This window comes from Alligator sinensis, unplaced genomic scaffold, assembly GCF_000455745.1.
Source record: "Alligator sinensis unplaced genomic scaffold, ASM45574v1 scaffold2023_1, whole genome shotgun sequence".
NCBI classification, from domain to species: Eukaryota; Metazoa; Chordata; order Crocodylia; family Alligatoridae; genus Alligator; species Alligator sinensis.
The window spans coordinates 141,157-164,625 of NW_005843382.1; the positions used below are offsets into that span (position 1 = coordinate 141,157).

Here is a 23,469-nt window from a genome sequence, read left to right on the forward strand (position 1 = left end):
GTACATATAAAAACATTAATTAAAAATCCATGAAAATAAGAGCCTAGTAGTAATTCTATATAAGACTTAAGAAAATATTATGGTTACATGGATGTTTACCTATTACACTTTTGAATCAACAAAAAAGACAAAATATCTTTTATTAAATTTTATTTGGCATATGTATTAGAACTGCTGTCTTGTAAAATGTATTTTGTCTGGGTTCCTGCCATCAAAAATAATAAAACTAAACTTTTAAAATTCTATATAAATTGAATGCGCGTAAACACAGAATCAATTTTATAAGGCACCCTTTTTACAAACAGTGAAAATGGTACAAATTACTTCCATGATATCTTAAAAAGCCACAAGTGATCAGCAAACCCCACCCCCTAAAACCCAATCGGTGAAAGCTTTTTAATTTAACATTCCTGAAACGTGACATGACACTCAGCTTCTATTTTGTTCGGAGTTTTGTCTAGGTACTGCCACATGCTATTTTTCCCATGTTAAAACTGCCACTGGATTTAGTCCCTGAAAAAAAGAGTTAACTCAGAAACCGCTTTATCATTCCTTGGTAGATATGACATATTCTATATTTTATGGGTAATTTTTCTAACAGACTTAGCTTCCAAAATTCCACTTACCCTTTGCCTCACATGACCAAACATTGCCTAAATATCTTTAACAAATTTGACCTGAAGGGTGGAACAGCCATTAGGCCGATGATCCACCCAAGTACCCCTTGATGCAGGCCCTCTGCAATTGGGTCAGCTTTCTTCTGCCAGAATTAAACCTTAATTAGTGTAGTGGAATCTGTGATGTGAGAGATGACTACAGAAGGGGGAATCCTCAGCTCGTACAATTTGTCACAGATCCACTTAAGTCAACTGACACCAGTCGAGGATCTACCCATCATAAGAGCTTATGATGGGCTATATGCAGTGAAAGTATCTTAAAGAGAAGAGGCTTGAGCACCACATTGAATAACCTAATATAGGTTGATATCAGTGTTGGTGAATACCACTGTAGATGCAAATAAATAAAAATAGGGAGAAAATATTCTTACGAGAAAAGAAAAAGAAATAAGCATGCTTTAAAAACACTACTTTTAGATCCAAAATCACAGGGAAAGTCTTTTAAAGATTTTCCTCTCCAATAAAACTACCATATAAGCTGCAAATGATCCAATACTCCCAAGGTTAATTTTCAATTTTCACAGTGAAAGGTTACTATTACATTCTGACCTGTAAATTGCATCTTTCTGCTAATACCCTATCATCTCATTTGTGTCCCTTTGCAGCTAGGACTTAAGTGTTCTATATTTGGTGACTCACATCTGTTTATTATTTAGTTTATGCTTGGCTTCACAGACCATTTGAGTTAGCAGTTTGTAGCACAGTCATTTTCGATTATTATACCTGGCCTACAAACAGCGTAAGTTTCTTCCCATTCCTCCCCCACCCAAGCTGATCATTGCTGGTACCACAGCCAGGGTGTTCAAGAAAGTGCAAAAAGCAAGTGTAGTGAAAAGAACACCATCTGCAACTTCAGACCAGCATGTTAACACTGTCACATATTAGTAATATCTGAGCAATCATAACTTGTTAATGTCTGAAATGACGTTGCCAAGGCTTAGCATAAAATACTGGAACTTCTCAGATTAAGCTTTTCCCATTACCTAATGTTTCCAGACTGATTCTCCAAAAATTCTGTGCACATACAAAGAGAATGCTCCTTTGCAAGACAAGATCCTGAACTTGGTATTAAAATGCCATTTTTCATCAGAGACTAACATGAACTTATATCTCCATTTGTTCCAGTTGTGTATTCGGGTGCAGAATGCTACACAAACAGCTAGCAAAGGACTGATTGACAAAAAAATTAACACCACACGGAGCATCCAGACGAGCAGGAACATACGTTTCCCTGAGGACATGTAGCAGCAGCAAAACTTGTGCCGCTGCTACTTGTCCCTGGGGCATGCTCATGTCATGCATGCTCTGGCACGTGGCAGGTGGGGTAGGAGAGGCTGGGGCCAACAAATGTGCTGGCCTGAGACCTTGGGGAGCTGGCAGCCATGGCACTCCTGCAGCAGGAAGCCTGGCTGGCAACCAAAGTGTGGTTCTGGCCAGCCAGGCTCCAGTTTTGGGCGATACATGCTGCCACCACGTGCACTGCCCCACTTCTTTTGGCATGGGTTTTCTTTGACCAAAAACCCCCTGCCTACACTGTAAAGTAGCAGCATGGGGAATGCTTGCATGTCTACAGCGCCACATACTGCACATCTGTGCTCATCTGGATGCGCCCACAGAGTGTACCGTTCCAAACGTGTTCCTATCATTCATACAGATTTGATTCTTACAAAAATCAGATATAAAATTCTATACTTAGTTTTGCTTCTTCAACTAGAAGTTAAAACATTTTTAAATGCAGAAAGCACTTCTTTTAGATGCTGAAAAAAATGACACGTCAATGCTAAAAATATAGTGACCATCTGCCACCTACAAAGACATCATACAAAAAAGTATTCAGAAATTTTGCAGAGAGTTCAAGTATCAAAATGACTGTCTGAACTTATGCTGTATATACAGTGAATACCTGTGAAGAATCCAGAGGGATGATCCTTACCAAAGTCCCATCTTCTCTGGCTCAGAAGGACTTAGGAGCCACTCTCTAAGAGATGCCCATTGCAATTCCATTCCCCTCCCACCATACCACTCTTCTGAAACGTAACCATACAGCTCACTTGCTCTGTACCTTCAGAAGCATGATGCCTTCTAGTATGCAAACAACAAGAAAACGCTAATAAGGCAAGGTGAATGAAATCCAGAAAAAGACCCCAGGCGCCTAAGGCAGCAGTATCTTTCTTACTCAAAAGCTTGGGAAGACAACTTAGAAATGTTTTTCTCTTCGGTTTTGCTGACCACCAACTATAATATTAATAAACTGATCAAATCAGAATTTTTTGCATATAATAAACCCCATAACATAACACACTTATTTTTGGAAGGTCTCAAGAGGGAAAAAATATCTTACCTTTGAGTACAGGTAAGTACCTGAGGTATGGAGTCTCTGGACCTGGGGGTCACATGTCGGAGCTGGGGCCTGGAGGCTGTACTCTAAGGACACGGGACCTGATCAGGCACATTGGCTCTGTACTTTGGCCTGATCCTGCTGGCGCTGGAGTCATGCAGTGACCTTGGGCATTGACTCTAGAGCAGTGGTTCTCAACCTTTCACACTGGGATTAGCATAATTATCAGCTTGCTATGACCTGCGAGCCACAATCCCCTGGCCCTGACCCACACAGTCTCTCTCTCTCTCTCCTGCTCCTCTGGCTGCTGCATCCAGCCCCCTCCCCCTCTGGCTCCTGGGGCTGCTCTCACAACGCTGTGTGCTCGCCAGGCACCAGCTGCCTGCCAGCTCCATGCAGGCTAACAGTGTTGCAGCCTGGGGAAACCCCTAATTTTCTGGGACCTCTCCATGGCCCCTTCAATGTTCTTGCGGCCTACTTCTGGGCACAATCCACAGGTTGAGAAACGCTGCTCTAGAGCCATGTGCCAGTCCAACTTGTCATGTGGTCCTAGACTTGGTGCACTGGATCTAACCTGGCAAGTGGCTCTGGAGCCAGTGCATGGTGTCAGTTCTGGCATACTGGATTGGACACTAGGTTCTGGCTCTGAAAGATTCTTATACACTGGCCTTATCGGTATGTTGCTGGGGAAGGAGGCTGCCCATGGGTCTGGAAATTTTGCAAGGGGGGGCACAAAGAGGGCAGAGCTTTGGCAGTGTTAACTGTTATGGCTCCCAATTAATGCTGCCACCAGTCCACCCCCTCCTCTACCAGCAAATTACAGAAACCATGAGGAGCCCTTTTCCTCACCTATAATACACACCCTAATTTCCCCCCACTTTTTTTGGACAAAAAGGTCTGGGTTATATAGTACTCATTAATATTCATGTGAATTTAGAAGTGTTAAATTTATTGCTAGTGGTTTCCATTCCACCTACAATAGCTTCTATGGCTGCTATATTGCTACTGTTCTTCTTCCTTATTAGCTATCAAATACCTAAAGTAGCATCAAGTGACTACCCATTTCTTGCAGGAAACTGTCAGTCTTAAGCACAATCAGGATAAATGACTTCTTACCCAATGGGTTTTAGGCAACAGATATTTGACCGTAACATTTTGAAATGGTATAGCAGTGGATCAGACTTGGCAAAGCTTGTAAAGGAAATCTGATCTCTGAAATGGCAAACTTAGATCTTATCCACAGTCCCTCTTAAAGAAAATATTTTAGTGCTTGTAAATGTGTATGTACAAAAGAACTATGTTAAGTATAATACAAGACTCAATGGCTTGGCGAAGAAGAACTGTGGCTATAAATTAGGTACTCAGAACATAATCAAGAGATCTGCATTCTGAACTATTTAACTGAAGATTTTTTTTAACTGTTGTTAACATGAGTGAAGGAAGCTTATTCTGTACATGGCTCTCTCAACAACATAATTTATGGGTAGATATTGCAAGATGCCTGCAGAATGCATGAGGTGGGATTTCAAAAGGACCACTCATCTTGGTTTGTGTAAAAGTGCACACTCTTAATCTAATAATTTGGTGACATGGCCACACCGTTTATTTAAAAATGGGGTAATTTATCCAAACACGGCAAAAAATAAAGGACATAAGCAATGTTCTAGAAAATTGAAAGTTTCTAGAAAAATCCATTAAAAACAGATGAGGTTGCCAAATGACAACAATTTAGTTACTCATCACATTAGTCACAAAACCTTAGCACTTATTAAAGACAAGAAAATGAATGGTTAAAAACATCATGAATCTTATACTGAACACATAACAAACAAACCCATTTTTCTTATCAAGTACTACAACGTGGATTAGAATACAGCTATCTTAACTCTAACCTGAAATAAATGATATTTTTCATTAATAATTTCAACATACGAACACAAAAATCTTTGAAACAAAATGTGTGTGTAACACTTTCATGTCGCGCACTGACATGCTTTAAAAACTCAACATATGTAACTGCACTGTAAATTAATATTTTGCCCATTAAACTATATCTATTCTTAGGGAATAAAAGTAATAAGTACTCTGCCATAGCATTCTATATGTCAATTAACATATTTATTAACCAATGACATTTTTAAATTTAATATACACATTAAATGCAAATATTTAGGAACAAAAATAAAGTCAACAAAAATATGTTATTTGTTGATAACAAAAATAACAATGTGTAGATCAGAGTTAAATTTGGATTCTTTTTTTTTTTTTCAATTAAAAGGATACACAGGAAAATGAGACATAGCAAGGGCTGGATTTAAAAGTGGCAGGCATGACTTTAGCTTTTAATTTTAAAGGTGTATGTGTGAGAGTGAAGGGAGGTAACCACCCACAAAAATCCTTGCATTTGCTTGTGCCCACTGAGTGGTGTTAAATGGCCTTATGCTATGGATCTCATAGGGTTAGAGGGAACAGGGATGCTCAGTGAAAGGTAAAGGCAATCAGGACTCATAATAGAGAAGATATCTTTTATTAGACCAACAAGATTTAAAAAAAAAAAATTCTTTAATTGCAAGCTTTCGGGCACAAACACCCTTCATCAGGCATTGGAGAAAAGATTGTAAAAGTTCTCCTGGGTAGAAATGAAAGTTCATATTTCATAGGATTTCACAGAGGAGTCAATAGATGGAAAACTCAAAGCTCAGTGTGTGAAGACTTACTTCTCCAGTTCTTCTACTGGGTTAGCAAGAGACATCAGTTATCACTGCATTCCTTACTCTTTTTCTTCTTTGGGACCTAGTCCCTTTGATCATTACAGCTGCTTTGGATGCTGGGTACCACTACTTGCTATGAAATTACAGAGCTGGAGTCTTTAAAAAGCTGTCTGTGTGGAAGGTGCAAAAATCCCAAGGGTGAAACCCTCACCAAACTTGCCCTGAATTAGAAAAGAGAGTTCCTGAGCCAAAAAAAGATGATTGACCAGACCATACTCTTGAATCTTGAAACAGTGTTTCTGCGTTATAGGTCAGGAAGGGTGGGACAGATACCAAAGACTTCACATAAAGGAAGGAGGCCTATGAAAGAAAATCAGCCCTCCTGTTTGCCACACACAGTCTAGCCATTAGGTGGAAGAGACAAAGCTACACTCTTTTCTTGCCACAGGTGTAAATCTTTGGGTGACTTCTGAGCCAAGGAGGAGAGAAGCAGTCTCTACAGCAGCTTTACTTGCCCTTTCCTTCTCCTATTCCCTTCCCTCGGGAGCCCTGTGGCTGCCTGTCCACTCAGTTATCTTATCAAATTCTTTCCCCTGCTGAGATGGGAGGGATAAGGGCATTTCTTTATCATAAGAAAGAAATAAAAGTAACATATTTATTATGAGTTACATTTTAAACTAGGCAGCTCTGTGTTTTTAAGTAATTGGATTTTTTAAAATTAATGATGGCACATGCAATTTGCAATAATAAAGAAAGGCTGCTGTGTAAGGGTCACAGCCTTGGTACCCATGGCTGCATTGCTCCAGAGATGCACTGGTGAGACCTTACCTGGAGTACTACATCCAGTTTTGGGCCTCACATGTCAAGAAGGACAAAGGCAGTTTGGAAAGCGTCCAGCAGAGAGCAATGGAATGATTAGGGGCTTGGGACGCAAGACTTATGAGGAAAGGCTGAAAGAACTAGGGTTATTTAGTCTGAAGAAGATGAGACCGAGGGTGGATTTGATAACAGACTTCAAATACCTGAAAGGAGATTTTAGAGAGAATGGAGATAGGCTTTTCTCTTTGGCCATGGGAGACAAGATTAGCAATGGCCTCAAGCTTCAGCAGGGGAAATTTAGGTTGGACATTAGGAGGAACTTTCTGATTATGGGAGTGGTCAAAGCATTGGAGAAGGCTACTTAGAGTACCTGTGCAATCTCCATCCTTGGAAGTTTTCAAGAACATGCTACACAAACTTGGCTGAGATGGTTTAGTCAGGGATAATCCTGCCTTGAGCAGGGGGTGGGACCTAAATGACATTATGAGGTCCTTTTCAGCCCTACCTTCCTATGATCTTATGATTCTATGCAAAACATCTGGAAATTCAATGCCTCTAGTACAACTGGAAAGTTATTTTTGTTTTACACAAAATCACAATATTAGATTGTGATGTACAGTTCTTTGAGAGTGGGTGCAAGGAAAATGTTATTTCATTGCTTCTCTATTACTGACTTTTTCTGATAGCGTCCAAAATATTTTCAGTAAAACCTCTAGGGAATTTTTCCTACCTTTTTTACAACAATTCTCAAAGATTTCCAATCAGTACTACAGAAAGCCTCAGTTCTTTGTTTATGTTTATGAATAATGATTTGATGACTGGCACTTGCATGTTATCATTTTTGCTTAGCAATCTTCGTGGTTAAAATATATTAAAATTATTAACTTAAAAATACAGCTTGATCATCTGGAAAAACTGCTGGTCAATATTCAAGACAAGCTATGGAGCAGTTATTCTTTGTGGGTCTCGAAGGTCATGGAAGTGATGGTTTTATGCCACTGAATGATTTGCTCTTCACAATACATTGACAAAACAACACAATTAGTCTTGCTTCAATAAGCACACACAATAAAATGAATTAAACAATACAACATGTCTCATACATGACAGCTTTACTTTTGTAAACACAAAAGCTGCCTTACTAAGGGCATATCATTTCCCTGTCTGTTTTAAATGATCAGCTTTGTATCCTTGTAATTAATTTTAGCAACTCTGCTGTCTTTGGATATAAATGTTTTAATGTGATGACTGACCAGGCTTTAAACTAATATTTAAATATTTCACATGCTGGAGTTAGAATACTTTGGAGCACAATAATGCAGGAAAAAGTGTAACCAATAAATAGCTAGTTTATGAGAGTAAGCAGTCATTAAAAATCATAACTAATCAATCTTTTTTGACCAAAGGGGGCCAAAGGTCTTCAAAGGCTTCTGTTCATAGCATGCCCCTGAATTACTTAGGTCTGTAACCTTTGAACTTTACTGCTCTACCTATTTAGTTTATATCCTTTTATGATTGTTCATTACATTAAGTTAGCACTGGCTTTCCACACTGAACTGTGCACACACTTGTGATACTTGAGCAAGGAATGGTTCTCACTGTGTCAGTGGGTTCCCAGTGTGTGCATATTGTTTGCTATGTTGCAGATGTAGTGGACACAAGTGACAGATGAATGAAACTTTCCACTCTTAGAGACAAAATGAAATATTGATCACTTATCATAAGAAACAAAGAGCCTGGCATAAGTAGGTCTCACATTAAGAATACAAAATCAGTTACTTATCTTAGGTTGCTCTAATAATACAATATGCACATAGTTTAAGATGAATGTACATCTAAAATGTGTCCTTTTTGTTTTGTGAGAGAAAAGGATTTTTGTTGGCAATATCTTTTATTGGACCAATTGCTTGGTTGGGATAAAATTAGACAAGCTTTCACCTGATGAAGAATGCCTGGCATTCAAAAAATGATCTAACTTTGTCCTAACCATGCAGTTGACCCAATAAAAGATACCACCCATTAAAAAAAACCTTACTTCTTGCATAACACCTGGACCATCAAAGCTACATCACACTTTTTGTTTTGAACATTACATACAAAAATGAAAACATGAGTAATTTCAAATGAGTTCCTCCTGTTGATTCATTTACTACATTAACATTCTATTATAATATTAAAATGTGTCCTGTGCGTCTCACATGGAAGAAATCTAGTTTTTCATGTAACATCTAATAGACAGATGACATGCTATATCAGACTATATAACATGAAAGATTAAGAAAAATATGTTACATCTTCTTTGAAAAGACAACAGTCACTCCAGATTAATAAACAAAATCTAGGGGAACTGAGTTGTAATGTAGAGCAAATACAACATATAAAATTGGTTAAGTCTATTAAATGATAATGTTGCTTATTAACCAAATATGTTGTGATAGGTCAATGCTGAGGTTAAACAGAAAACATCAATTGAACTATTTCCCTAAATAAAGCTCCAGGGTGCAATATTTAGAGCACTTTATTCAATAAAAAATGCTTTTAAAATGGTACTTTGGTGATTGGGAAACATTGGCATCATCCGTCAACCTAACTGCAGGAAAGTTCAATAAGCTAAATAATGAACCATTTACATTATTTTCCTTAGGCTCCAGTGATTTGCAAACATTGCATCAATAGAGCTCTTTAAAAAATTATGATAAAGACCTGCTAGTCTTTCACTCTCAGCCTTTTTGTTGTCATGTTGAAATGTTTATGTTATTTAAGTGTTTTTGGAGCTTCATCTTTTTGTAAGATATTTTATTTAATATCAATATTCCATCATATTAAAACAAATGTGTTTGATACAATCATTTTACTGGATTTTCAAAGACAAATTATTTTTCAAAGATAAAACAGACACTTAAAGCTAGATTTTCAAAGGATGTCTGGCTGAGTGGTTTAGCTCCATTAGTTTCTAGTTGAAACACAAATTTGGGTGAACAAAATGTTCTTCGGAGAAAGGCTTCTCTGCCCCCCCCCCAAATCAAATCAGTCTATAATAGATTCTCTTCTTCTGATTATCTTTTTCCAGTTTATCCCTTCTTTTGATCATCCCCCTACAGCTGCCTTTTAACTTTTCAGGACCTACCAACCTGACCTTCCTATTTGTTTCACAAACCAAGCACTTTCCTGCTATCAGGGTTTTTTTTATACTTTCCTTTTTCAGTTGATATGGATATATCTTTTTTCTTCCAGAGCAAAGTATTCAGGCTCCACACACAACTTGCAGGGGGCAGAGGTAGGGGGAGGGCAAGCCTAGTGTGAGACATGGGGAATTGATTTTTCCTACCTGGGTTTCTAGTAGTCTGATTTAAGGCTCTCTTTAGTTTCTGGGTCAAAGGAACATTAGTGCTTAGTCATTTATTCCTCATTTGTATTTCTTACCTAAAAATCTCCTCCTTCTCTTTTTAATGATCTCTACTTCAGTTTTGATGTTATTTTTCTTCATTTTGAGTTAGTTTATTTAGTTCAGAATACCAATCAACAATCAATAGGCAACTGTGATAACCCAAATTGTGGTTACAATAAATTACAACTATTACTTGCTTATATTAACAGTTTCCGCATGACCATATTCATGCAGCTCACACATATGACATTAAAATATATACAACTGCTTATATACTACCAATATCGGGAACATTAATTCCAAAACATAATGTCTGAAATCCTACCTTGATTACCGATGATTGTCCTAGGCTGCCATTTTTACTGTTGGGGAGACTAAGTTAGTTATCTATATGGGTTCACTTTAGAATAACCTAGTCCCTATGGAGTATGTTTATAGCAAATTAAATGCTCACAAGATCTGCTATTTTGGTGCTATATGAAGATAGATGACAACAAATATCATGGGTCTAAATTTCTAGAAAATGTTTTCTATAGTTTGTTTCTATTTTGATAAGGCCTGTAGTATGAAAACTAGGATTTTGGTGATATTGTGTACGAACCTGGTGAGTTTGGTATTCCTGGTTTACATAATAGGTGGTATCATCCAACCATTTGCAGAAGGTGAAAGCTGAATGTGTTTCACTGACAACCTCTATTTGTATCTCCTCCTGAATATATTTGGTGAAAACCAACTTGCGTACCTAACTACAGACTTTTATATGTGCAATATTTTCATATCTAACAAATCAATGTTGATCCAAGTTACTGACACACTGGGCTTGTCGGTCAGAGTATGCCTGAATACACCCTAAAATATCAGATCTTTACTCCATTCACTTCAAATATAAATGCATTTTCTTCATACATGTGTAGTAACCATTTCCCCCCCTCAAACTGAGATAAGAGGATGAAAAGAGTTACCCAAATTTGGCTCTCTTTTTAAACGTTATTTTTTAAAACTCATCATATCTTACAAAATAACATTTTTTTAAAAACAAGGCACACTAACCTCATCAGGGCTGGAAGCCTGGTATGTACGATTTTCATCACTGAAGTCCTGATCCACTTCTGCATATTCTGTTTCTGCAGTCACTCCAGTGCGGGATTCATACACGGGAGTTACGTTGTGACACAGTGCAATAGCTTTCACAGCTTCATGTATCCGACTGCTGACACTCTTGCGGACTTTGGGTGCAGAAGACTGGGTTTTTCTGGAAGGTGTTGAACTGGTACTGTTTCCACTGGACTGGGAATGCATCTTTAAAATATAGAGATCAAACACTCAAGGCAATAAATAATGAATAAATCCACTAAAAGAAATATAAAACATATGAACAGTAATGTATACATGAAAAGTTACCTTGAAAAAGACTGCCTAAGTACGTGGCCTGTCACAAAGAATGAGTTTCAGGCTACTACTGGGCTCTTTGCTCAAACTACCATATACATAATACCTTTTGCTATGATTGACAGCTTTGGAAGAGATCCAGGAATATGCAAGGAGTATCGCACCTCAGTCCTGACCAGCGTTAGCAGAGCACTATAGTATAGACAAATATTATATCACCCCACTTTGCTTGCCTTTGCCAGATCTATCATTATCTTACTTTTTACCCATTTTAGTTTTAGTCTGCATTCATTATAACAGTCCCCAGAATGGAAAATTATTGAGAAATGCTCATTTAAAAGCAAGCACTTAATGGAAGTGGATACTCAAACAATTTCTAACTGTCCCTGACTCTGTAAGCTACATATCTTCCTTACCTCAAACTCTACCTTTTCCTACAGTCCCTCAAATAATGGTCCTCTTAATTCCCTTCAGAAAAAAAAAAATGTTTTTGAATGTTTTTAGCCAGTAGATAACAGGGTGAATATGACATCACTGAAATAGTGCCATATACCCTTTTTCTGCATTTCCTCCTTAGTCCCTTTGTTGTCCATGCAGGATGATTTCCCCCAACCAAGGATTTAGTTTTTTTGTTATCATTTTTGAATGTTGAGTTTTTAGGCCAGGAAGTATAGCCAGATTTTCAAAAGTAACATGTATGTGTGTCTAACATGAAGCAATTTAGGGAAGCCTGATGCTTAGAAGGTAGAGCGTATGATCATGGGCAAGTAGGCTGGAAAAGACTTCACAAGATCATCTTCCCATGCTCAGGACACTCAGGACATCCTGTAAATTAAATTCCTGTAATATGGATCTAGTTGGAAACCCCAGAAGTTAAACATCTGAAAATCACTAGTCCTTTTTTCCAAAAATGTGGCCCAAAATGTTGGCTTTCAAAAGCATGAGCATGCCTCATGGAACTATTAGTAACTTTTCTATGCTATTATTACTCTTAAACAGAAACATCACAAGGCATGAAAATAAAAAATATTATTTCACTTATAACTTAGCTTATTTCTATATTATCTGTGAATTAATCTAGTTCATGTAACATTCTTTTTTCTTCAGACTATCAGCTTGCCTGGCATTGGCAGAAGACAATAAAGTAACTTTAAAATATTCTTCCATTAATACCGGTGATGCAGGGGGAAAAATGTCTACATCTCATTTTAAAATTATGTGGTTGCTGCAATAACCCATAACTTAGTGTTATATTTTATGTTAAAATTAAATACATTTGGAATGTATCTGACCTTCCCTCATCTTAACAATACTCCCAAATACTTTCCTGTTCACTTCAGAGTAACTCAGAAATCCTCTTTAGAAACCAAGCCTTTTTTTCCCTTTGACTGCATATACTGATCTGCTGAACCGTGAACATTCTGCCCATCAAATTACAGTGTTGTCTAATAAAGGGTTTAACTTTCTGCTCATCTGGCACTGCTTTTCAGCTACTGCTTTAAACCTCTGCATTTGCATTCTGCTAACACTGATGCCATTACAGCAGCAAATAAATTAAGCTGATTTACTCCTTCTGAATTATGTTATGTTTATTGATGCTTGTATAATTTAATTTCACACAAATTCCATTAAAGATTATGCCCTCTATCACAAAATGCTTCCAGTGGGGAAATATAATCAGGTTATAATAGATTTGTGTGTTGCATTACAGTGGACCTACTAGACTATTGTCATCTTAATAATAAAACAGGACACAAACAAGGGATAAAATCAATGTCACATAAGAACCACTGTCTAACTAACTGGTAGCTTCTATTATACTAGATTGAATAAAAAAATCACCATATTTTGGGATTGAAATGATCTGTAATAATTATTTTGCATAAAAGAGCTCCTTTATTTTTCTGATTTTAATGGCAGTTAGCAATATACCATATAATTAAAACATTATTTAAACATTAAGTAACAATATGCAAAATTGACAAAAAGAAAGATGCTCTAGAAAAATGGGAAAGTTGCATTCAATTCCATTATATAACAACTACAAACTGGATTTGGATAACTTTTCTCTATACTTAGAAAAATAGCTTCTCATACAATCTTTTAAAAAAAAATTCTGTGTTTAATGCCTTACACTTAAAAATAAATATGGAAATATGGTGGTCTGTCATTTAATAGCAAATATTAAAAAACTCTCTCAAAAGAAAATGCCTAAGCTTCTATTTTAGGTAAAGGAAACAGTTATGCAGCACACAGATCTTTTTACTGGAAACACATTCTTCTCAAAGTGAAATTATTGTTTAGTTTAAGATGGTAGTTTAGATACTACACCCAAATCAGTTAAAACAAGAAACCATAATTTTGTTGCTGTTAATTTGGATATCTAGACAATCCAGATCTAATAATTCTTTTTGTATAAGGTACCTTATAGCTCTCAAGTTGGAAATGACTTTTAGTCACTATGACTCTAGGCTGAATTTGGACTTCTATTTTTGAGGAACAAAAAAAATCCATATTTTTTCCCAAGATACATGATTCCAAACAGAGCTATTAAGCAATGACAATAATCAATAAGAATTTTCAAAAATCCATCTTAGCTTTAGAAAACGGACAGTAAGGGTATGTGCAAGAGTTCAGATGAACCAGCAGAAGTTTAACAGGTTAGTTTAAGCAGTTGGAAACCCAACCAACAGAACACTTTACACATTCTCAAGGGGTCGGCTGGGTGCTCTGCCAACATCCTGCACTGCTGATGGTACCCAACCAGATGCCTATCCCAGCATGCTTTTCAGGCTCCCAAGTCTTCCTGGAGACAGTTGACAGCACCTGAGGACAGGTCAAGGCAGACTGGCTGGCCACTCCAAGGGACCATGCCACCCTCCTCACAACAACTTTTCCCTTCCTCTCAGCTGTCAGGATGTTAGACAGAAGACCCAGAGAGGGTAATATTTTGAAATTATCCAACCAAAGGGAAAAAAAACACAATATGTACTTTAAGAAATCCATTACATTGCCAATATCAAAATATGATTGCAAACAGTTCACTTCTGTGCTCACATAAACCATATGGCTCAATTTTGATTAGTGATCCAATACAAATAAAAATTAAAGTATTTTTGTGGGTAACTGATAAGTCACAAATAAACAGGCTAGACTTGTTGAATAAATTATTTACTGTGAGGTCCAGATCTTGGCAAGCAGAAGTACCTGAATATATCTTAACTGGATGCAATGATGTTAATAATGTATACTATTTTACATTAGATTTAGACTAGAATCTGAGTTTGAATTTGATGGTTCAGAAAATCTCATAGGTGCTTCATCCAAAAGTGAAGTGGTAAATAAGTGCAGCTGTGTGTCAGTGATTTTTCAATAAAATGATCCCGTTTGAAATCATTTCAAAACAAAACAATAGAAATTTTCTCACAAAAATTAAATCCTAAAATAAGGTTATTTTGAAGAAAATAAAATATTATATCTGAAATGAAACATTTTGGCTAAGATCTGGGGGATTTGTCAAATATTTGTTTTGAAATAAAACATTGAAGTGTTTCATCTTAAAAACATTCGATTCATTTACGTTTTTCCTTTCTCCCCCACCTTTTGTTGAAGTCCTGGGAGGGGAAGCTTTTCTCTGTGCAGCATTCGGGAGCCAGAACCTGCAACCCCCAAGCATGGGGCTGTGGGTGCAGGGCTCTCAAGTCCTGGAGTGGGGAGCTTCTCCCTCCCACAGGCACTTCAAAGCCTGTGTCTGCAGCCCTGTATGTGTCCAGCAGAGGAGAAGCTCCCTCCTGCTCCACACTTAAAAGGTAGTGTCTGCAGCTCCATATGGGGTTGCAGGCACAGAGATCTGAAATGTCATGTAGGGTAGTCCCTGGTATGGGGAACATTACCCCCTGCTCCCCTCACCTCCCAGACTGATCCCAGGGAGGACTGGAGCAGCAGGGCAAAGCCACCTGTCTACTTGTCACACTAGTGACCCTGGTCTGGGGAGTGGGCAGTGATGGCTTCCCAATCGCAGTTCCTAAACCCTGGGCTTTAAATGCCACCCGTACTGACCAGCTGGGCAGTGGGGGCAGCATTAAAAACCCAGAGGCTGGTCAGTGGGGTTGTCAAGCTGCACAGCCCTAGGGCTGTGGAGAGGGGCTGGGCCTTCTCAACACAAAGCTGACATGGGGAGAGGTTTGCTCTGTGACTTGACTGGAGCAGTAGAGGCCACCTGAGTTGCAAACCGTCTCTCTGGAGCAGGAGGGACTGCCAGAGCAATGCACAATGGGATGCCAGAAGACAACACGCAAGCTTCTATCAGTACGGCAAGTGTACCAGCATTCATTCCTCTGGCAGAAACTTTATAGAAGGCAAGACAACTTCTACCTTGTTGGAGGTGTCTGAAGTTTATATTGAACTTGCCATTTCAGTTTGGTAGGAACTGCTTGAATGCTTGTATACTTAGGGTTTCTACTGGTGGAACTACAATTCCTGCAGTAGAAATGTAATGTTTATATGCACCCAAAAGAAGCAGATTTATTGATCAGGGCATGCAGAAGAATGAAGACATACACAAGGATTTAAGGCTTCCAGCCACAACTTCAATAACTTACATTTTACATAATGTCTGCTCGCTCCCCTCTCCTCTACAAGCTACCAGGAATTAAACTGGGTCCAAAACAGAGTTAAATGAACCCAAGCTAAAGGAGTTACCATGGGTCTAAACACCTGATGCACAGTTCAGGATTTATCCTACTACTCAATCCCATCACTTTCCTGCTGTAAAAGGTAATGACGTTATAAAGGAGAGCAGCATGCATATCCAAATGGTCCCAAACAACAATATATCCCTATTGCTGAAAATGCATAGTTCTAAATAAAATGTTAGTTGCAAGTAGGCCTCCAGTTATGTCCCTTTAAAAAGAACTTTCATGACATCCCACAGTTTTAGATCTAAATGGCATGACAGTGACTCAGTACTAATAAAACATGTCACCCTTAAGTAAAGTAAGTTATAAAATTAAATACCTGTGAGTAAGAACTTATAATATGACTCTGAATTTCATCCATTGTATCTGTCCCATAAGAGACAGTACCTAGGTGGAGGCGCTTAAATATCATCTCATTCTGGGTCAGCGTTCCTGTAATAAAAATATCAGTCAGGTAATAAAAGACAAAGTATGTTTAAGAGTTTGTTTTTCTTAAATATTCTGTTCCTTTGGCAGGAGGTAACAATTTATTAAGGCGTGCTCAATGCCTTCTGAGTCCTGACAATTTACACCATTTTGTTGCTTTACAAATTCTAGTAAGCCACTGACAGGTACCGTACTTGCTGACAGGTGTACAGCAACAGATTCCACTGAAGACCAACACTTTTAAGCAGCCCAAAGTATTGCTGTTAAGTAAATGAGCTCAGGGTCAGAGCAAGCTGTCAGCTCCTACTCCCAGTTATATGCACTGACAGCAAAAGACTAACAGTAGAACTAGAACTGATCAAATCCAGGTGTGTCACAGAGCATCTAGAGCTCCATAAAAAGGCCAAAGAACAAGGCAAAAGAGTTCTATTCTGGGGATTGAATAAATCATCACAAATTACAATCGTTCAGTTCATTTAAGGAAGGTTAATGTAGAGCGATCAGGGTTACTCACCCTGGAGGAGTTACTGTTTCCCACCTTGAAATTGGTTCTAGTAACAGCTAGATATTTGTCCCTGTTGGACTGATAAAAATTGTCTAGACCTGCCTTTGGCAGTAACATTCTTACCCAAAAAGTGAAGCACAAGTAGTCTTCAATATAATTCTGAAAGAAGTGTGTGTGTGGGAGGGGAGTAATACACCGAAGGGAGAGAAATTCCCCTTAGGTTAGTGACTCTGCTTAAATAAAGCTACAGCTAGGAAATTAACATGGTATTAATCCATACTTAGTCTTCACTACTTGTTTTACTTCTTTCTCCATATAGCAGTGTAGATTTATCAATGTGGCTGCATGTTAATTTTGCTGATGACTTGTCTTGGGTTTAGCCTGCTGTAAAGCAGAGGGCAAACGGGACCAATTTATTGTCAATATGTAAAAAAAGACCACTGAAGGGATTGCTAATTTTGTGTATCATTTTTACAAGGGTTGCAAGGCAGTACTTGTAATCAACTGTAATATTAAAAGAATTGTGGTATAGTTGTATAAAGAGAAGCACATACATGACTTTTGTATAAGACTTGAAAAGTGTTCTAAAATAAAGGATGGATATAATGTTATGGGGAAAGTTTAATCACTTTCCACTGACCCAGAGATGTGGCCAGGAGACATCTGCCTATGCCAAGGTGAGACAAAACAGTGGTAAGACAAAACAGCCTAGGAACTGGGAAGGATGCTGTTTTTTGTGAAAGCCATCAAGCTGTGGAACTCCCAAACAGAACTCAGGGTAAGTTCATTTATTACGTCTTGAAATGTCCAATGACAAAGGTCTACCTCTTTTGCTCAGGCTTTCCACCTACAGAGGCAGCATTAAACTAATTGGTGATTTTTTCCCATCACATAGATAGTGTACTACTTTTAGAAAGAGACTCAATATATTAAACTTCACCAACAGGAAAAGGAGAGAACATTAACCTATCAGACAAATGCACAAACCAAGGAAAGCTTAATTTGGCATTCAGATATGTTGACTGAAATGCATGTACACATATGAAGACTACCACAGAGAGGGATGCATTAGAAGTTGCATCAGAGCAACTGTTGTACTCAACTGACTTACTAGTGTACGTACCCTACTAGTAGCAACATACTGCGGCTACACTTAAAAGGACCACATTGTTAAGGGCTTTATTATACATCATGCACATAGGAGTAAAAATAAGGTAGACTGATACATTATTGTCCTGTCTGGGCAAATTTCTATGCACATATGCAAAAAGTAAGCTCCTTAAAACACTATCCCTTATTATTAGCACCTTGGATTTGTATTTTAAAGAGAAAGGGTTTACTCCAAATTTTGGAGTATGCTTAAAGGTCAGTTATTTAAATAATATATTTTCCATGAAAATATAAGCCATAAAAAGAAGTATTTTTGTTAAAAATATGTAAGTATAAAAAGTATAAGTATATACTTATGTATAAATATACATAAAGAAGAAAACTGTCAACTACGGCTCTTTATGTACAGTCTCTAACATTATTCCACAGGATATATGAAGAAAAACTTTCTGGTAAACAGACAGATTCAAAGTAATCTAAAACAGGTCACTGGAAATGAACATCACTTCCGAATTTGACAAATTTAGCCTCTAACCGGAATACGCCTGGAATTTTAGAATTAACATAAATAGTGTTTTCAGAGACTACTTTACATCTGTAAGAAACTACAGGGTGTCAGTCACGGAGTGACACTTTATGTTCACAACTGTCTACAGTGACATCCTTGATTTTAAGAAAGTACTAATTGAAGGGTGGGTGGGACAGGGTTCCATGACTAGGCGTAACAAGGGATAGAGGTCATCCGTAGCTAGGTTCCTCTGTTACACTCATAGAAACAAGATCACATACTATTCGTTTTCAAGTATACTTAAGGGTGAATAAATATATTTTGAAAAATATAGATTGGAATGAATCTAGCATGAAGGTAATCCCATTATATACTACTATGCATCTTGTGGGCTTTTAAACAAGGATTGGACTTTGGTAATGTTCTTGCGATAAAAAGAGATTAATGTAATGGAGTAGCACGAGTAACCTTCTTGATTTTTTAATACTTATTTTAAAAACATTTTTGGGTAGGATAACGGGACAACAAATAATTTTAAAGTGTAGTATGGAATACTTTACACAAAGCTTTATTCTTCTCTTATATTTGATATCATGTCTCAGTCCCAGTATGACAGTAAAACACAGCAAGTCATAGGAAGAGAACAAGTTAAAAGCATCAGATACACTACAATTAGTGTTTAGAAACTAGAAATTGTTTAGACAGTTAACATCCAGTTTATGCATCTGATAGAGGGTACATCCATTAGTGCTGTTCAGTGATATAACCATGCTGTCACAGTCATAAATCTTTCTTCCCAGTTACACATTACATATCTGCTACTCCTACTTCCTGGTAATATATGTACAATGAAATTTCATCCCCACTCTTGTTGAGTTATAGCGCTGTAATAGTTAGCTCATCATTCACAGTAACCATTCTAAGGAACTGTATCTTTTTTCCTCAATGTTCAACAGAGAGGCACTTTTCTTTTGCTTAAAAATTATCCCAGACCCTTGTATTCATGCAGTAACATTTTAAAAAGAAAGAAGTTTTTGAAAGACTTATTGGTGAATTATTTACAAAATGTTGGCAAAATTAGGAAAAATTCAAGTGCAAAACAGCATTTCCAAGTGTGGTTGAAAAGTAGCCCACAAGGAATGAAGCGTTGCGCTACTCATCTCTAGATTTCATCTCAGTCTTCATTATCTGGTTATTATGTACAAGCTGGTTTCACTTTTGATACTTGGTGAACATTTACTGCATGAAATAAAAGTACTTATGCAAAGTTTCCCCTTTAAAATGTACACTTTTTACCAATAACTTTTTGGGATAGTTGTTTATCAAACTCTAGAATTTAAACAAAAATGTTATATTTCCAGACATGAAAAACAGCTTGCATGCATCCAGTGAGCATGCAAGACCAACATCACTTTCTAAAGAATCTGAATTTTCACTTCAAACAGCTAAATGTTTATAAAGATGAACTTCCAAGTGAGAAATAATGTGCTTATCTTCCTGAATCAACAGAAAATGCAAGCATCTTCCTTCTGACTACAGATTTGCCCAGGCTTGGAATGTAATTAACAATTCACTGGGGTCAGTTTTAGGACCACTAGAGTACTCAGAGCCCTGTAGACCATAGTTAAGAATCAAGCCAGTTTGACAATTACCTCAGGAAAAAAAGGAAAGGTGTGGGGACAAGGCAGATTTCTTTTTTTTTCTCGGTAGGCAGAAGGCTTGGTATATAGATCAGGGTTGATCTTTCCTACCTTGTAGCAATCAGCAAACTTGAGGAGAAGCAAGAAGGTAGAATGAAAAGAAACATGTGAAGTACCAGCTGTCCTTATTCAGTACTTGCACCTCTCATACTACTCTCAGAAGTGGGCTGCTATCTCTTCCTTCTCTTGGTCAGAATAGGAAAATTAATTGGCACCTTGCTTTGAGGTATCATAGAGCAGTGGTTTTCAATCTTTTTTCATTTGCAGACCCCTAAGAAATTTCAAAAGGAGGTGCAGATGCCTTTGGAAATTTTGAATGGAGGTACAGACCCCTTTGAATTGTAAGTGTGGGTATTCACATACTTTTGACTGATCATAGTCATCTTTCGTGGACCCTTTAGACATAGTTTCTAGGGACAGACATTACACATAAACCGGTTTAAATGATCAAAAACAGGTTTAAACCTGTAACAGAGCAGACATCTAGTGCACATAAACCAGTTTGAAAATGGCCGAAACTGGTTTCAGATAAACCTGGTTGAATGTAGTATCAGACTTAACTGATTTGACTCGAACCAATTTATGGCATGTAACTTTAAACCAGCCCAGACCCCTTACTGGTTTAAAGTTAAACCAGACTCCCCCAGCATCCCCGTATGCTCTCTGGGCTGGGCAGAGATCTGCTCCAGTGATTTGGGCTGGTACCTCCCCTCTGCTATCTAGCCAGAGCAGAGGCAGGGTGTGGCCAGAAGCTGGCCTGTCATGGCCCCTGAGGCAAATTCCTCCATCTGTCCCCTGCGCCCCCCCCCCCCCCCCCCACACCCCGGGGGCGCACCCCACCGGGGGCTTCCATGGCCTGCCTACAGCCAGGCAGGGACAGAGTTAATTTCTTTCTCTGTTTCCTCTCTCCCCCGGAATGCTTGGGGGTTTGGCTGCAGTCTCTGTGGCTTGCCTGCAGCCAGGCAGGGAGGGGATTAATTCCACAGAGTGTCTGGAGCAAGGGAGGGGGGCAGGGGGAAGGGAGGGGAGAGGCATGCTAGTCCCCTGTGTGCAGATCCAAGCCTTACACCTGTGAGCCCAGAGCTAAAGACCTGCAAGACCAGATTGAAAGGTGGTATGTGTTGGCAAAGACCTGACAATCATCACACATGCTGGAGATGTAGTTTAGGGAAGTTGCAAACAGCTTCACCAAAGAATGCAGAGAGATACATTTACATTATAAAGCAGAATGTGTAAAAGGTGGGAATACCTAAACAAAGCCTTTCTGAATGCCCAGCTGTAAGGAGATACTCTGCACTCAGGATTAGGAAAACTAACTCTTGCCTTGCTGGTTTACATTTTAAGTTACACTAAATTGTGTATGCTGTGTTTTACTGGGTTGTATTTTAGTTTAGATTCAGATTAGATTATTTTAGTCTGGAAGATTTTTGGTAGCTCCCTGTTGCATGCTTTGCAAATTCCTGTGTTCAATACATGCTTGTTTCAGAGAAAGGACTTTTTCCCCATTCCCATTCCTCAGCCTGGCAGCAGCTGCCCCTCCCCTCCCCTGCCCCCTCCAGGCTGGTGACTGGCATCCCGTGTGTTGGGCTAGGCCCGGCTGGTGCCTGGTCATGCCCCCTCCACTCCAGCAGGGAGGGGTGAGAGCCTTGGAGGGCATCTCTTTTCCCTCCCCTTTGGCAGTGGCTGTCAGGCATGCTCTAGCACCCTCCAACTTCTGCCTTGAGCCACTACAGGCATGAGAGTGCATTTCCTGATTTAACAGAGAATGTCTGTCCAGTTATTAATCAGTTTAAGATGCACAGCTTAGACTAACCTGCAAAGAGTGAATCAATTCAGGCTCAGGCTTTTTGAATACCTCTCCCTAGACAGTCTGTGGACCCTCAGGGGTCTGTGGACCACAGGTTGAAAACCACTGTCATAGAGAACTGGATTCTTTGTTTATGTCTGATGAAGAAGATTATAATGATGAAGAAACAGCAATTAAAACTTCTTGGTGATTCTCAAAGTTGTATCTATCTCTAATTATTCCCTACTTCTCATTACAGAATTATGGAGGGAAGAAAAAAACACCTACAAATTAATGGTGGGGTGGGGAGGGGGGAGGGAGAAAAATGCATCTAAAAATTGCACTTAAAAAAATTACCATACCTTCTGAAACTACTATGAAAACCATTCTGTCAGATTACAACTGATCACATAAACTGAAATACAAAGTGGATGTCCATTACATGTCTCTATTAAAAGTAATTCCTAAATTCACATTGAATGACTGGAACACCCAAGTGGGCATATATTCATCCTAGCCTTCTGAAAACTAATGATAACTACAACCTATTTCTTCAACTGAAATTCTGCAATTTGTCTATTTTAGATTTTAGTCTTCTAGTTGTCAACTAATAAATCTTGCCAACATGAAAAATCTTAGCTGCATGTCTCTGTATATAAACATTTTAAATATTTGCACCTTCTGTTTCTACTGCAGTCAGTCTACTGCAGAAAATAATTCTACCTTTCACTGACATCTCTTTTTGTTTGGTTTTTCATGACTAATAATGGAAAAGATATTGTGAACAAGTTCAAGCTTAAAGATAACAGAATGTTAACAATATTCTTTTACAAATATAGTTCCATCTCATTTTCAAAATTTCCTTTGTGTGACTTGGTTGAATCCTATCTATTTTAAAATTTAAAAAATTGGAATTTGGCCAAGAATTGGTCATTTGAAAATGTTATAAACACAGATGAAAATACAAAGCTCATTTAAAAAGGCATTCAGGAATTATGGTAGCTATCACATAATTTGCCACCAAAATAATTTTTTAACTTTGTTTTGGAATACAGTTCCCACATAAGAAGAAGATCTTGACAAAAATTTAGCATGTGATTGCTGAAAAAAAAATTGTATGCTTTTTAATGAAGCAAAGAGTTTCTGACTACAACTGTATCATTAAACACAGAGCAAAGCAGGCAAAGAGGAAATTAATTTCTAAGGAAAAAGTCCTGCAGGCATCATTCCCTGGGTGGCAACAGATGTGATTCACAACAGAGCAGCAGAGAATTTTTTTTTTGAGAAGCAGATGCAAAGCTTTCTGATCAAATATTACTAGATTGTAATTTGGCCTAATACCAACATTCTAAAAGGCCACAATAAAGCAGCAAGCAAATACGTGCAATACATAAGCATTAATAATTTTGCCAGAA

General features: G+C 38.1%; 1 protein-coding gene across 3 annotated transcripts in view; it reads right to left on the minus strand.

The window, feature by feature from the left end:
• The window catches only part of LOC102386728 (probable phospholipid-transporting ATPase IIB), a 66,908-nt gene that overhangs the window by 34,700 nt on the left and 8,739 nt on the right, over nt 1–23,469 (minus strand). For all 3 annotated transcript variants that reach the window (XM_025195066.1, XM_025195065.1, XM_025195064.1), the window contains exons 2-3: nt 16,339–16,451; nt 10,984–11,232 (exon numbers count right to left, since the gene is read on the minus strand). In XM_025195066.1, the coding sequence (XP_025050851.1) occupies nt 10,984–11,232; nt 16,339–16,451 (362 nt within the window). The remainder of the gene's footprint in view (nt 1–10,983; nt 11,233–16,338; nt 16,452–23,469) is intronic.